Source organism: Mesoplodon mirus, assembly GCF_964341445.2.
Source record: "Mesoplodon mirus genome assembly, chromosome: 12".
Classification (NCBI taxonomy): Eukaryota; Metazoa; Chordata; class Mammalia; order Artiodactyla; family Ziphiidae; genus Mesoplodon; species Mesoplodon mirus.
In genome coordinates, this window is record NC_138988.1 from 43,187,878 (window position 1) to 43,204,431 (window position 16,554).

Genomic DNA, 16,554 nt, shown 5'->3' on the forward strand with positions numbered 1-16,554 from the left:
GGCCACCATCACCTTGATACCAAAACCAGGCAAGGATGTCACAAAGAAAGAAAACTACAGGCCAATATCACTGATGAACATAGATGCAAAAATCCTCAACAAAATACTAGCAAACAGAATCCAACAGCACATTAAAAGGATCATATGCCATGATCAAGTCGGGTTTATTCCAGGAATGCAAGGATTCTTCAATATACGCAAATCAATCAATGTGATACACCAATATTAACAAGTTGAAGGAGAAAAACCATATGATCATCTCAATAGATGCAGAGAAAGCTTTCGACAAAATTCAACACCCATTTATGATAAAAACCCTGCAGAAAGTAGGCATAGAGGGAACTTTCCTCAACATAATAAAGGCCATATATGACAAACCCACAGCCAACATTGTCCTCAATGGTGAAAAACTGAAACCATTTCCACTAAGATCAGGAACAAGACAAGGCTGCCCACTCTCACCACTCTTATTCAACTTAGTTTTGGAAGTTTTAGCCACAGCAATCAGAGAAGAAAAGGAAATAAAAGGAATCCAAATTGGAAAAGAAGTAAAGCTGTCACTGTTTGTAGATGACATGATACTATACATAGAGAATCCTAAAGATGCTACCAGAAAACTACTAGAGTTAATCAATGAATTTGGTAAAGTTGCAGGATACAAAATTAATGCACAGAAATCTCTGGCATTCCTATATACTGATGATGAAAAATCTGAAAGTGAAATCAAGGAAACACTCCCATTTACCATTGCAACAAAAAGAATAAAATATCTAGGAATAAACCTACCTAAGGACACAAAAGACCTGTATGCAGAAAATTATAAGACACTGATGAAAGAAATTAAAGATGATACAAATAGATGGAGAGATGTACCATGTTCTTGGATTGGAAGAATCAACATTGTGAAAATGACTCTACTACCCAAAGCAATCTACAGGTTCAATGCAATCCCTATCAAACTACCACTGGCATTTTTCACAGAACTAGAACAAAAAATTTCACAATTTGTATGGAAACACAAAAGACCCCGAATAGCCAAAACAATCTTGAGAACGAAAAATGGAGCTGGAGGAATCAGGCTCCCTGACTTCAGACTATACTACAAAGCTACAGTAATCAAGACAGTATGGTACTGGCACAAAAACAGAAAGATAGATCAATGGAACAGGATAGAAAGCCCAGAGTTAAACCCACGGACATATGGTCACCTTATCTTTGATAAAGGAGGCAGGAATGTACAGTGGAGAAAGGACAGTCTCTTCAATAAGTGGTGCTGGGAAAACTGGATAGGGACATGTAAAAGTATGAGATTAGATCACTCCCTAACACCATACACAAAAATAAGCTCAAAATGGATTAAAGACCTAAATGTAAGTCCAGACACTATCAAACTCTTAGAGGAACACATAGGCAGAACACTCTATGACATAAATCACAGCAAGATCCTTTTTGACCCACCTCCTAGAGAAATGGAAATAAAGACAAAAATAAACACATGGGACCTAATGAAACTTAAAAGCTTTTGCACAGCAAAGGAAACCATAAACAAGACCAAAAGACAACCCTCAGAATGGGAGAAAATATTTGCAAATGAAGCAACTGACAAAGGATTAATCTCCAAAATTTATAAGCAGCTCATGCAGCTCAATAACAAAAAAACAAACAACCCAATCCAAAAATGGGCAGAAGACCTAAATAGACATTTCTCCACAGAAGATATACAGACTGCCAACAAACACATGAAAGGATGCTCAACATCTTTACTCATTAGAGAAATGCAAATCAAAACTACAATGAGATATCATCTCACACCAGTCAGAATGGCCATCATCAAAAAATCTAGGAACAATAAATGCTGGAGAGGGTGTGGAAAAAAGGGAACACTCTTGCACTGCTGGTGGGAATGTGAATTGGTACAGCCGCTATGGAGAACGGTATGGAGGTTCCTTAAAAAACTACAAATAGAACTACCATATGACCCAGCAATCCCACTACTGGGCATATACCCTGAGAAAACCATAGTTCAAAAAGAGACATGTACCAAAATGTTCATAGCAGCCCTATTTACAATAGCCCGGAGATGGAAACAACCTAAGTGTCCATCATCGGATGAATGGATAAAGAAGATGTGGCACATATATACAATGGAATATTACTCAGCCATAAAAAGAAATGAAATTGAGCTATTTGTAATGAGGTGGATAGACCTAGAGTCTGTCATACAGAGTGAAGTAAGTCAGAAAGAGAAAGACAAATACTGTATGCTAACACATATATATGGAATTTAAGAAAAAAAAAATGTCATGAAGAACATAGGGGTAAGACAGGAATAAAGACACAGACCTACTAGAGAATGGACTTGAAGATATGGGGAGGGGGAAGGGTAAGCTGTGACAAAGTGAAAGAGCGGCATGGACATATATACACTACCAAACGTGAGGTAGATAGCTAGTGGGAAGCAGCCGCATAGCACAGGGAGGTCAGCTCGGTACTTTGTGACCGCCTGGAGGGGTGGGATAGGGAGGGTAGGAGGGAGACGCAAAAGGGAGGGGTTATGGAAACATATGTATATGTATAACTGATTAAATTTGTTATAAAAAAAAAAAAAAAAAAAAAAAAAAAAAGAAACAGGAAACATCTCGAGCAAACAACCTGACCCTGCACCTAAAGCAATTAGAGAAAGAAGAACAAAAAACCCCTAAAGCTAGCAGAAGGAAAGAAATCATAAAGATCAGATCAGAAATAAATGAAAAAGAAATGAAGGAAACAATAGCAAAGATCAATCAAACTAAAAGCTGGTTCTTTGAGAAGATAAACAAAATTGACAAACCATTAGCCAGACTCATCAAGAAAAGAAGGGAGAAGACTCAAATCAGTAGAATTAGAAATGAAAAAGGAGAAGTAACAACTGACACTGCAGAAATACAAAAGATCATGAGAGATTACTACAAGCAACTTTATGCCAATAAAATGGACAACCTGGAAGAAATGGACAAATTCTTAGAAATGCACAACCTGCCAAGACTGAATCAGGAAGAAATAGAAAATATGAATAGACCAATCACAAGCACTGAAATTGAAACTGTGATTAAAAATCTTCCATCAAACAAAAGCCCAGGACCAGATGGCTTCACAGGCGAATTCTATCAAACATTTAGAGAAGAGCTAACACCCATCCGTCTCAAACTCTTCCAAACAATTTCAGAGGAAGGAACACTCCCAAACTCATTCTATGAGGCCACCATCACCTTGATACCAAAACCAGGCAAGGATGTCACAAAGAAAGAAAACTACAGGCCAATATCACTGATGAACATAGATGCAAAAATCCTCAACAAAATACTAGCAAACAGAATCCAACAGCACATTAAAAGGATCATATGCCATGATCAAGTCGGGTTTATTCCAGGAATGCAAGGATTCTTCAATATACGCAAATCAATCAATGTGATACACCAATATTAACAAGTTGAAGGAGAAAAACCATATGATCATCTCAATAGATGCAGAGAAAGCTTTCGACAAAATTCAACACCCATTTATGATAAAAACCCTGCAGAAAGTAGGCATAGAGGGAACTTTCCTCAACATAATAAAGGCCATATATGACAAACCCACAGCCAACATTGTCCTCAATGGTGAAAAACTGAAACCATTTCCACTAAGATCAGGAACAAGACAAGGCTGCCCACTCTCACCACTCTTATTCAACTTAGTTTTGGAAGTTTTAGCCACAGCAATCAGAGAAGAAAAGGAAATAAAAGGAATCCAAATTGGAAAAGAAGTAAAGCTGTCACTGTTTGTAGATGACATGATACTATACATAGAGAATCCTAAAGATGCTACCAGAAAACTACTAGAGCTAATCAATGAATTTGGTAAAGTAGCAGGATACAAAATGAATGCACAGAAATCTCTGGCATTCCTGTACACTAATGATGAAAAATCTGAAAATGAAATCAAGAAAACACTCCCATTTACCATTGCAACAAAAAGAATAAAATATCTAGGAATAAACCTACCTAAGGAGACAAAAGACCTGTATGCAGAAAATTATAAGACACTGATGAAAGAAATTAAAGATGATACAAATAGATGGAGAGATATACCATGCTCCTGGATTGGAAGAATCAATATTGTGAAAATGACTCTACTACCCAAAGCAATCTACAGATTCAATGCAATCCCTATCAAACTACCACTGGCATTTTTCACAGAACTAGAACAAAAAGTTTCAAAATTTGTTTGGAGAAACAAAAGACCCCGAATAGCCAAAGCAATCTTGAGAACGAAAAACGGAGCTGGAGGAATCAGGCTCCCTGACTTCAGACTATACTACAAAGCTACAGTAATCAAGACAGTGTGGTACTGGCACAAAAACAGAAAGATAGATCAATGGAACAGGATAGAAAGCCCAGAGATAAACCCACGCACATATGGTCAACTTATCTTTGATAAAGGAGGCAGGAATGTACAGTGGAGAAAGGACAGCCTCTTCAATAAGTGGTGCTGGGAAAACTGGACAGGGACATGTAAAAGTATGAGATTAGATCATTCCCTAACACCATACACAAAAATAAGCTCAAAATGGATTAAAGACCTAAATGTAAGGCCAGAAACTATCAAACTCTTAGAGGAAAACATAGGCAGAACACTCTATGACATAAATCACAGCAAGATCCTTTTGGACACACCTCCTAGAGAAATGGAAATAAAAACAAAGATAAACAAATGGGACCTAATAAAACTTCAAAGCTTTTGCACAGCAAAGGAAACCATAAAGAAGACCAAAAGACAACCCTCAGAATGGGAAAAATATTTGCAAATGAAGCAACGGACAAAGGATTAATCTCCAAAATTTATAAACAGCTCATGCAGCTCAATAGCAAGAAAACAAACAACCCAATCCAAAAATGGGCAGAAGACTTAAATAGGCATTTCTCCAAAGAAGATATACAGACTGCCAACAAACACATGAAAGAATGCTCAACATCATTAATCATTAGAGAAATGCAAATCAAAACTACAATGAGATATCATCTCACACCAGTCAGAATGGCCATCATCAAGAAATCTAGAAACAATAAATGCTGGAGAGGGTGTGGAGAAAAGGGAACACTCTTGCACTGCTGGTGGGAATGTGGATTGGTACAGCCACTATGGAGAACAGTATGGAGGTTCCTTAAAAAACTAAAAATAGAACTACCATATGACCCAGCAATCCCACTACTAGGCATATACCCTGAGAAAACCATAATTCAAAAAGAGACATGTACCAAAATGTTCATTGCAGCTCTATTCACAATAGCCCGTAGCTGGAAACAACCTAAGTGTCCATCATCGGATGAATGGATAAAGAAGATGTGGCACATATATACAATGGAATATTACTCAGCCATAAAAAGAAACGAAACTGAGCTATTTGTAATGAGGTGGATAGACCTAGAGTCTGTCATACAGAGTGAAGTAAGTCAGAAAGAGAAAGACAAATACTGTATGCTAACACATATATATGGAATTAAAAAAAAATGTCATGAAGAACCTAGGGGTAAAACGGGAATAAAGACACAGACCTAATTGAGTATGGACCTGAGGATATGGGGAGGGGGAAGGGTAAGCTGTGACAAAGCGAAAGAGAGGCATGGACATATATACACTACCAAACGTAAGGTAGATAGATAGTGGGAAGCAGCCGCAGAGCACAGGGAGATCAGCTCGGTGCTTTGTGACCGCCTGGAGGGGTGGGATGGGGAGGGTGCGAGGGAGGGAGATGCATGAGGGAAGGGATGTGGGAACAGATGTATATGTATGACTGATTCACTTTGTTATAAAGCAGAAACTAATAAAAAAAAAAAAAAAAGAGTCCGCCTGCCAATGCAGGGGACATGGGCATGAGCCCTGGTCCGGGAGGATCCCACATGCCGCGGAGCAACTAAGCCTGTGCACCGCAGCTACTGAGCCTGCGCTCTAGAGCCCACGAGCCACAACTACTGAAGCCTGCATGCCTAGAGCCCGTGCTCCGCAACAAGAGAAGTCACCACAATGAGAAGCCCGTGCACCACGACAAAGAGTAGCCCCCACTCGCCGCAACTAGAGGAAGACTGCGCATAGCAACAAAGACCCAATTCAGCCAAAAATAAGTAAATAAATAAATAAACTTATTTATTTATTTATTGTAAAAATAAATTAATTAATTAAGGAAAATTCTACATATTAAAGCAGTTCTTAGAAGGAAATTGAAGTCTTCAATGAATATATTGGAAAAGGAAATAGGCTGAAAATTCCATCCTAAGAAGTTAGTAAAGAATAAAATATGTGGAATGGAAGCTGCAATTAAGATAAGATGCAGGGGGGCTTCCCTGGTGGCACAGTGGTTGGGAGTCCGCCTGCCAATGCAGGGGATGCGGGTTCGTGCCCCGGTCCGGGAAGATCCCACATGCCGCGGAGCGGCTGGGCCTGTGAGCCATGGCCGCTGAGCCTGCGCGTCCAGAGCCTGTGCTCTGCAACGGGAGAGGCCGCAGCAGTGAGAGGCCCGCGTACCACAAAAGAAAAAAAAAAGAAAAAAAAAGATAAGATGCAGGATTAATTGAAATAGAAAACATCAGTGAAGTAGAGAGGATCAACAAGCTAATAGATGGTTCTTTGAAAAGACATTAAATTGATGATCTTTGGCGAGACTAATAAAAATAGATAAAAGAAAGCACAAATCACTATTTTTAAAGAAAGAAAAGGATAACATAAGTATATGTGATATTGAGCATTAAAATGTAACAGCATAGCATATACAACTTAATGTCAATAAAATTAAAAATTTAGATAAGAAGGAAATCTTTTTAGAAAAATATAGCTTACCAAAACCAATTTGAGAATCTGAGTAGTTTCACAGCCATTAAGAAAATTAAATCAGTAATGAAAAATCTTGACTTACAGATGGCTTAATTAGTGAATTCTACCAAACTTACAAGAAACAATAATTCCAATCTTACCCAAAGATTGGGTGTAGAAGAAGAGGAATATTCCTCACTTCTTTTTACGGAGATTAGCATAACCTTGATGCCTAGATACTAAAACCTAGCAAGGACAGTGCAAGTAAGGAAAATTACAGGTCAAATATTACTGATCAATATAGAGGCAAAAATTTTTTTAAATTATTATCAAACTGAATCTTCCAATGTATAAAAAGTGTATCATGGTCAAGTTGGGTTTATCCCAGGAATGCAAAGTTTATTTAACATTAGAAAATCAATTAGTATAATTCACCGCTTTAACAGATTAGAGAAAATCATGTGATTATCTTAATCATGCAGAACAACTGTCTGATAAAATTAAACATCCATTCATGATTAATATTCTTAACAAAAGAGAACTTCCTAAACTGATAAAGGAGTTTTTAAAAAAATCTTCTTAAAAAACCTGCCACATATATCAGACTTGCTGAAACACTGAAAGCATTTTCTTTGAGATCAGGAAAACAGGAAAAATGTGTGCTATTAACACATCTTTTCTACAGTGTACTGGATGTCCTAACCAGCACAGAAATGCAATAAAAAGAACCAAATGGTATAAGGATTAGAAAAGAAGAAACAAAACTCATCATTTGCATATGATATGATTCTGTTAACAAATTTAAAAGATTGCATAGATAAATCATGAGAATTAATAACAGAGCTATGTGGATCCAAAAATATTAAATAGCAAAGTGCTAGCAAAAAAAAAAAAAAAAAAACCCAAACCCCACAAAAGAACATTTAAAAAGAGGTTTCATTTGAAATAGTGTAATGAACTAGGGAATATCTAGGAATAAATCTAGCAAAAGATATGCAGGAAGTCCCTTATGGAGAAATTATAAAACTATTCAAAGACTGAAATAAATAGATTGTGTGCCATTTTTGTGGATCAGAAGACTACATAACATAAAGGTTATATTTCTTCCCAAACTGATCTATAAATTACTGCAGTCCTAATAGAAAAAAAAACCCAAACCCAACAATTTTGTGTGTATGTGGGTACGTAACTTGGCAAATTGATTCTAAAATGAAGTACAGGGGCCACGATATTCTTGAAGAAATAAAACAAGGTGGGTGACTTGCCTTACAGACACAGACATCAGGGGGACATCTCTTTTGTTAAGAATAAGGGAACCCATCCTACAGAAGGTGTCCTGGAGCTGAGTTGGGAGAAGAGCCAGGACGGGAGGCTAGTAGGAGGCAGTTTTTGAGGTGGGTGAGACATTGGGGCTATGATATGGGGACCAAGGGAATCAGAGGATGATCAGAGCTGGGACTCTGGAGTCAGGCAGCCTGGTTTTGAAATGCAGGTCTGAGGCTCACTCAGCAGCGGGGAGACTTTGGGCCATCATTTAACCACTCTGTCTCAGTTTCCCTCATCTATCTGTGGGGATAGTAAAAGCAACTCTCTCAGGGTGCTGTAAGCATAAAATGAGATGTGTTACGTCAAGGGTTTAGCTCTGTGCTTCATGCATTGTCAGAACTCAAGAACGAGTAGTTGCTATGATTATCATTTACTGTTATTTGGTAAGAGAACAAGAAGGTGCTAGGAAGTCTCTTAGTACAGATGAGGGCACCCAGGCCCAGAGAGGAAAGGGCACACCCCCACTTTGCGTAAGTGCAAAGCACCACGTCTCTGGCTCCCAGGACCCATGCCCTGCCTCCTCCCACAGGGAACGAAGAGGAAGAGGGGGCTGGCTGGTGGGGTCCCCAAAGGACAGAGTCCATTTCCAGCGGGGAGCCTCCTTCGATGTCCACATGGAGGTTCCCCAAGTTGCCAAGAGAGCACATTACCAGGCGGAAGGTCCGCAGCACCGTCAGGCTCCCCTTCCTGACTGCACCCAGCTCTATCAGGCTCACTGTGACGATGATGCAGTCAAAGATGTTCCACTTCTTCTGGAAGTAATAGTATGGATCGAACGCTATGATCTTGAAGACCATTTCAGCAGTAAAAAACACAGTAAAGACCTGTGGACAGAAACAGGGATCCATCTCAGCAGGGTCTGTGGGGTCAGGGGACAATGACAAATAGAGCAGGGGGAAAATGTCATGTTTATAAAGTGGCAAATCCCTTTACCTCGTTTTTATTCCGTTTCTATATTATCTGCAGGCTCCTGACGGATTGGGGATGGGAACACTCAGTGTGTCAGCAGAGAGAAATCTCTGGACCAGGGCTCAGGGAATACACATTAGTGTTTCCATGCTTCAGTGTTTCCGTTTGAATGGTGTTGGACATGGAGTAAGTGGATAATCATTAGGATAATCAATATTATATAATTATGTAAATGAGAAGTCAATCTGGTTCAGTAGTTTAAAAGCAGGGATCGTGGGGCAACACAGACCCAGAGAAAAATGTCAACTCAGCCATTCCTAGCTTGTATAAGCTTGGACAAGGAGTACATCCTCTCTACCTCAATTTCCTCATCTGTATAATGGGCTTTAAAGTGAGATAATGCATACTCAATTCTTAGCAAAGGTCCTGGCAGACAGTACTTCATTAATCAATAATAGCTATTAGTAAGAACAATAATAATACATTGTCTCTAAGATTCTTTCAGCTCTGAGTATCTTTAATGGTCTTAAACAGGATAGAATTCTGACATTGAGAGAGGTCAGGGCCAGGCTTGGGTCACACAACAACCAGCAGGGAAGGGTGACAGGTAAGGAAGAAACCAAAGACCAGAGTCAGGTGTTTTTCTCTCATTTGTTCTCATCAGAGCTTCTCTCCAGCCTGGGAAACAGAGGTAGTTACATCCCTTTTACAGAGAAGGAAGTGGCTGAGAGTTTAAGGGACTTGACTGATGCCACAAGACGGCAACTGTGAGATGCAAAGAGCATCTACTGAGTGCCCTTTGTAGGCTAGTCAGCGTGGTGTGGGGGTGGGGTGGTGAGGTCCTGTGCCCTAGAGAGACCTGGGTCACCTCTGGCTCCACCATCCCCACCTGTGCTACCTTGGGCAGGATACTGAACCTCTCTGAGTCTTAAGGCTCTCTTTTGTGCTGCGAGGGTGGTGATTACCTCATAGCGCGTTGCGACGCTGAGAAAACACTTATAAAGCACCTGACTCATCATAAGCACCACACAGTGCCTGCCTTTCTTTCTTTTTAAAAAATGGCACTGGGCTCTGTCACAGTGGTAAAGGCCTTTGGTCTTTCTTGCCTCAACTTCTCCAACTGTAAAACAAGGTGCGGGCTCAGAGGTCTCTTCCATCTGACCCTTTGGGGTCTATGATGACTTCTTGGCAATAAGCTCTCCCTTCTCTTTCCATTTCCCCTTTTCATATCAACTTTACATAGAATGTGTCTTCTTAGCCTAGGTGCTGCTGAAACGTAAGGCATGCTGGCTCCACAGTATCCCAGAACCTACTGGCATCATTTTCACATCCCTGGATTCTGGGAAAGGGGGAGATTTCTAGAGAAGAGCAGTCACATTTCCTCTGGGACCCCTCCTTCCACCTAAGTCTGCAGCCTACAAGGAGTTAGAAGAGCTGTATGGTCCTGGTGGAACTAGTAAGCCACCTGCAGTGGAGTGGACAGTGGTGTGGACATGGAGGCAGGACCCTGACCTTCGCAGCTTCTGCTTTTCTTGTGTGCATGTGTGCACACACTCACACACATAGACATACACACACACACTAGCAGGTCCTGTGATGGGGTTTAGCACCCAGGAGTTGAGAGGTGTGAGCTTCAGAACCAGTTGGCCTGGGTTCAAATCTTGATGTTGTCACTTACTCACCTCTAGGACCCTGGGCAAATTAGTTAACCTCCTGTGCCTCCATTTTTCCATCCATGAAAGGGCATAATAATAGTACCTACCATATTGGGGTTTTGTGACAATAACATGAGATAACCCATGAGAAGCATCTGAGGCCATGTCTGGTCTTGAGTAGGTGATCAAATAAAGTTGGCTACCATTACTGTTCCTGTGGGGCACAGGCTGAGCACAGTTCTCCTCTGAGTCTGATATTTTACTCAGCATGTAGGGAAATCCAGTATGGACTTTGTCTTGTTCAAAGAAAATTATACTACAAAGCTATGGAGGAAAATTTAAAGGAAAGTCCTGTCTGAACCAGATTTTTAAAAAAGTTCTGACTCCCTGACACTTGTGACAACAGCAAGCATGATCCCAGGTTCCCTCTCTCTCATTATCTTCCCCTCCCTCCCCACCTCTTCTGCACTTAAATGACAGCATTGAAAAACCACAGACACTGTGTTTTGCAGTCACAAAAGCAATAAAATTGGAAGGAAATTTGCAAGTCCATAGGTTGTCTTTAGATGGGAAAGTGGCATTTATCATCATTTCGAGGTAGTGGCAGCTGCAATGCTGAGAATTCAGGTGGCTGTCCTAAGTTCTGCAAAGGGGAGGCTAGCTGCCCCTAGGCCAGGGCTCTCTCTGTCCACTTCCCTGTGCTCATTCATCCCAAAGCAATTCCCAGCAGCTCAGCCTGGTCCTCCAGACTTGACTTCCTGCACTCAGTGTCTACACATCTCCCACACTGCTCTCAGCCAGCAAGATCAACACTCCAGTGAATGAGGGCATGCTGCTACCCCACCCAGAGCCCCACAGCTCTGACAGCACAGGCAGTGGCTGCCAGGGCACTCACAATGTTGCCAATCTGAAGCATGGCTTCGAAAGCGGGACTCATGCCGTAGTGCTCCATGGCCATGAAGATGGTGTTCACCACAATGCACAGGGTGATTGTGAGCTCTGCAAAGGGGTCCGTCACAATCGCGAAGAGAAGGGTCTTAAGCTTCACCCATGTGGGGCAGCAATCCCAGATCAGATACTTCTGAGCCAAGCTGGTCAAGCAGGGTGGGCACCTCTGTTTAGACTCCTCGAGTTCTGCATCACAGGTGTGGTCAATGACAGCTGTCAGCCGGGCATGGACTCAGACCCCCACCCCATGGCCAGCCTCTAGACCTTGTCGTTACTTATAACTACCACCTCCCATCTCCACTTCAGCACTCACCCTTTTCCTCCTTTTTGAGCCCCTGTAGTCTAGCAAGTGCAACCCAACCTCTGTCTCCATTCAGTCCTCCAAATCATGGACCGTACACTTTTTAACCATCCATCCGTACACTTTTTAACCATCCAGGTCATGTCTTTGCTTCTCAACTTACCCAGCTTACATTTCATGTCCCCCGCCTTTATACTCCCTTGCAGACACCTCAGTTCCCTTGCCCTCTCCCTCCTCCATTGTACTTGCCTGGCAAAACCCCAATTCTGAATAAACCCAACATGGATATAACTCTGTACCTGCACCCAACCAACTGAACCTGGTTGGAAAAAATCCACAACCACGCTGACTGGTCCCAGCTTGTCATTGCCCAGAAATCCTGCCGTGTTTCTCCATTTCATTCCTTCAATCTTCCAGACCAGCATTTCTCTCTACCTTCCCTCTCCTCCAACCTCTCCCTCCTCCTCCACCTCTCTAATCCTCACTCTCTGCTGATGAGTAATTATTAAATAGTTATCCATGAGCAAAAATAACAACAATACCGTTGTTACTAGAATAGGTACACATTTCTCAAAACACAAACTCAGTTATGCAAGAAATGTAGCTTATGGGGTTTTTTCTCCTGTAACTGAATTCAATTTATACTTCAAGGCTCCAACCAGGGGACTTTGTTTTGGTTAATTCAATGTCTGCTACTACTTCGTTATCTGAAGTTGTGTCTGAGTTCTGGGGAGCTGAAGGTTGGTGGAGGGTTGAGCTGGTCCTAAGTCATTGCCAAGTGTATTTCACTTGAGTCATCAATGTTCCCATCTGGTTGTCGCTGGTGGGAGAGCCATGGAGATGGCTGTTCCCTCTTTGCCTCTCACTCTTCTCCTTCTGCAGCCTTCAGTGGGAACAAGGTGATCATCCAGATACTCTCCTGTCATGCTGGGGCCACAGGGCACCCTTTGAGGCTGCCTCAGTTCTTCTCTACCCAGGTACGTTACCGGCCCATTCTACCCTACGGTTTCTGTGTCATGCTAGGCATGAGGGTCTCTGTCTAAGACTTGCCACCTCCGGTTTCACCTAGAAAGTAAGGTACAGATTGGATCTGTTTTCAAATCCCTCAAACATTTTGTTGTTGTTGTTGTCTGTTGTCCACCATGCCCTCCCCTGCAGTTAGAATTCAGCCCAGGGCTGGGAGGAGAGTACACAGGGCCCCTTCTCAGGGACACACCAACATCCAAACTCCTTTCCCCATCCTCCAGCTCAGGACATTTAAAATTTGACCAGAGGAGATGAAAAACTGGATATGACTAAGGCCATGTTTTCCATGCCCTGAGGCAAAAGAAAGGCTGGATAAGGAGACAGGTCTTATACTCAGGGTGAGAAGGATATAGCCATGCTCTTTGGTACTTGAGTGCCAGGTGGACATTCTCTTCCTCCACCCTGTGGCTTGGTGTAAGCAGTTAGAATTTAGATCCATCCCTGGGGAGGCTGAGTGGATTCCCACTTGATTGATGGAACCCTGAATTGACAAGGATTTAGTTAAACTGAAGGATTAATTTACTTAAATTGCCTTCTAATGTTTAGCATGAGCTTGAGACAGAAATTAAGTTATAGGGGCTTCCCTGGTGGCTCAGTGGTTGAGAGTTTGCCTACCAATGCAGGGGACACAGGTTTGTGCCCCGGTCCGGGAGGATCCCACATGCCGTAGAGCGGCTGGGCCCGTGAACCATGGCCGCTGGGCCTGCGCATCTGGAGCCTGTGCTCCGCAACGGGAGAGGCCATGGCAGTAAGAGGTTTGCGTACCGCAAAAATAAATAAATAAATAAAAATTAAGTTATAACCATAAAAATCACTGCCATGAAACACATGGGAACAATTTTTCCATGTTTGAAAATTAAAGACTGTTAAATTTCTTGCATACCTGAGTGGTAGCTTGAAATTCTCTGTGCCTGCTGGATCACTTTTTAAAATCTAGTTTTGTGAATACATATGAAGCAGATGTTAATTCGAACAAGAAATGAACTAGAGCATTTCATTCACTGGATCTATTGTTTTTGAAAATTTATCTACATTTTAAAAACCACACTGATAAAGGGTAATGGGGACAAGGGCATAAAAACGAGGAGTATCCCAGGACACAGAGATGGGTGCTCTTCCACACAGGTTTGGGGCATCCCATCTTCTGCTCATATGGGGACTCCTCATGGCACAGTGAGTGGAAGTTCCAATGAGCAATACTTACCCTCGAGGACAGAGGTCATGATACTGACAACACTCATTGCCCTTTGGGATCGGAAAGGTTCGTTCAAGTATTCTGCTGTCAAGTAAGTCTTCTGTCCTGCATCAGATGCCTGCTGGGACACAAACAGTGTCAAGACATTCCCCTAAAGTCTTCAGTGGCAAAAACAGATCACTCAGCCTCTTATTGGCCTGTCTCGGGTGGTTGCAAGCTGCCCAGTGAAGCTACAGTCCTCTGCAGTCACGCTTGGAGTAAAGGGGCTACTCCATGAACTTGGGGTAAGAGCTCAGATGTGAGTAACAGCATGACACGGAGCTGGGGTGCAACCAGAGCCTGAGTTCGTAGCTAACAGATGCCCTGGCCTCACCTGAGGCTTTGCAGAGTCCTTCCCTAAGACAGGTTCCTGGGCACCAGGGTGGGGAGGGGGTTGCCTCAAGGGTCTCTCTTCCTATGGGGTATTCTAGGTGTACATGGGGAGAAAAGAGAGGAAAAGAATATTCTTGACACAGCCTGGGAAAGGTCCAAGATCAAAAAGAGATTGCAAGGTGTTCAAGATCAGCAAATAGGTCATCATGGCCAAGGATGTGTCAGAGGACAACCTTGTCACCCAGATGGGTCAGTTGTTTGCCAGCCTTTGGCCATGGTGCTGGACAAAGGTATCTTAAGTTCCCTGCTTCAATGCAAAGTTGTGACTTCAGTAGACAGTTATGTACACCAGTACAGGAACAAGCTTAGTAAAGGGTTGTTGAACAAATGAGTGCTCTTATTTTCTGAAAATTAGGTTCGACAATTCATTAGATCCAGCCTATATGCGTGTGAGAGTTTGTTTTGCAAAGGAGGAGATAAGAGCTTTGTAATATAATGAGCTTCTAGGATCCCTTGAGGCAAACGTTGAACAGTCAACAATGGGGAGATTGAAGGGAGAGTTGCAGCCTAATTTCCTGGAAGAATAGTGCCATTCCTCCAAATCAATAAACATTTCCCATCAAAATCTTCCTCCAAGGGAACTGTGTGGGTACAGTTGCCAGAGGAAAGGAGCTAATTCAGAGGCCCAGAGCCCAGAGCCCCTGGAGAGTTAGTGTGCTGGGTTGGCTAGTTCCCACGACCACGATCTTGACCAGACAAGTTATCAATTCTGTCCTCAGCTCATAGAAAGTGTTTCTAAAATCTAAATACTGACTTCCTCTCAAACTCTGATCATAATGCTGAATTTTTCCTCCTTCCTTAATTCCTTTTATTTGCTAAATTACTAAAGTTGGGACACTTTGTCAATTAAAGCTCTCCTGACCTATCCCCCTCTCCCACAGAAGTGAAATTTGCTTTCTTGATCATTTGGAGCCCAGTCCTGTTCAACAGCAATCACTGTAATTCAGTATTAAAGTCCCCCACAGCACTAGGGACTTCCCTGGTGGCACAGTGGTTAAGAATCTGCCTGCCAATGCAGGGGACATGGGTTCCATCCCTGGTCCAGGAAGATCCCAGATGCCACGGGGCAACTAAGCCCGTGCACCACAACTACTGAGCCTGCACTCTGGAGCCTGCAAGCCACAACTACTGAAGCCCGCGTGCCTAGAGCCTGTGCTCCGCAACAAGAGAAACCCGTGCACCGCAATGAAGAGTAGCCCCCGCTCACTGCAACTAGAGAAAGCCCGTGCGCAGCAACGAAGACCCAACACAGCCAAAAATTAATTAATTAATTAATTAATTTTAAAAACAAAAAACACAGCGCTTTTTGCCTAGAATATATGTCCAAGGACATTGAACTCATAAAAATCCACGAATCCTTCCTAGTTTTGAAGCAAAGGAACAGAATTGGCATATCCTTATTAAAGATGGGACAATTGAGTTATATGCACTTGGGCACTAAGCAAACCAAGAAACTAAGAAGAAAATTTTGGTCCCGTATTTGACAAGCAGTGCCTCCTTGGCCACCAACTAATATTTCACAATTAACCTACTTGACAAATGGTGGACAATGAGCTCTGAATCTAAGTATCGGATGTGCCTTAAAATGCATCCTCCAAGCAAACCAACTGGTTTCCTGTGTGTTCCCTGAAACCCCTGCTGTGTCTCTCTCCTAAGTGCTACCCCCAACCTCTCTCTCATTACTGCTGGTCAGAAAATGGCTTTTTATTAAAACTTCCTATAGTCTATTTACTACAATAACACACCCGGGAAAGAAGGAAGAGGATGTCTTATTGAATGGACTCCAGTCAATCAGTTAGTATTAAGGAAGTACACAAACAATGCCTCCCTGTCTTTGCATAAACATGACCTCCTTTCTGCCTGGAAGATATTCCTCCCCATACCCTCCCAGTCCTCAATTACTGGAGGACCCCCCTACTCACTATTTACTATTCACT

General features: G+C 42.2%; 1 protein-coding gene across 1 annotated transcript in view; it reads right to left on the bottom strand.

The window, feature by feature from the left end:
- SCN10A (sodium voltage-gated channel alpha subunit 10) overlaps positions 1 to 16,554 on the bottom strand; it is a gene marked incomplete at both ends in the record, with an annotated part of 82,560 nt that overhangs the window by 33,703 nt on the left and 32,303 nt on the right. Inside the window, 3 exons of the mRNA XM_082637707.1 lie at positions 8,802 to 8,975; positions 11,611 to 11,849; positions 14,195 to 14,303. Coding sequence (XP_082493833.1) covers positions 8,802 to 8,975; positions 11,611 to 11,849; positions 14,195 to 14,303 — 522 coding nt within the window. The remainder of the gene's footprint in view (positions 1 to 8,801; positions 8,976 to 11,610; positions 11,850 to 14,194; positions 14,304 to 16,554) is intronic.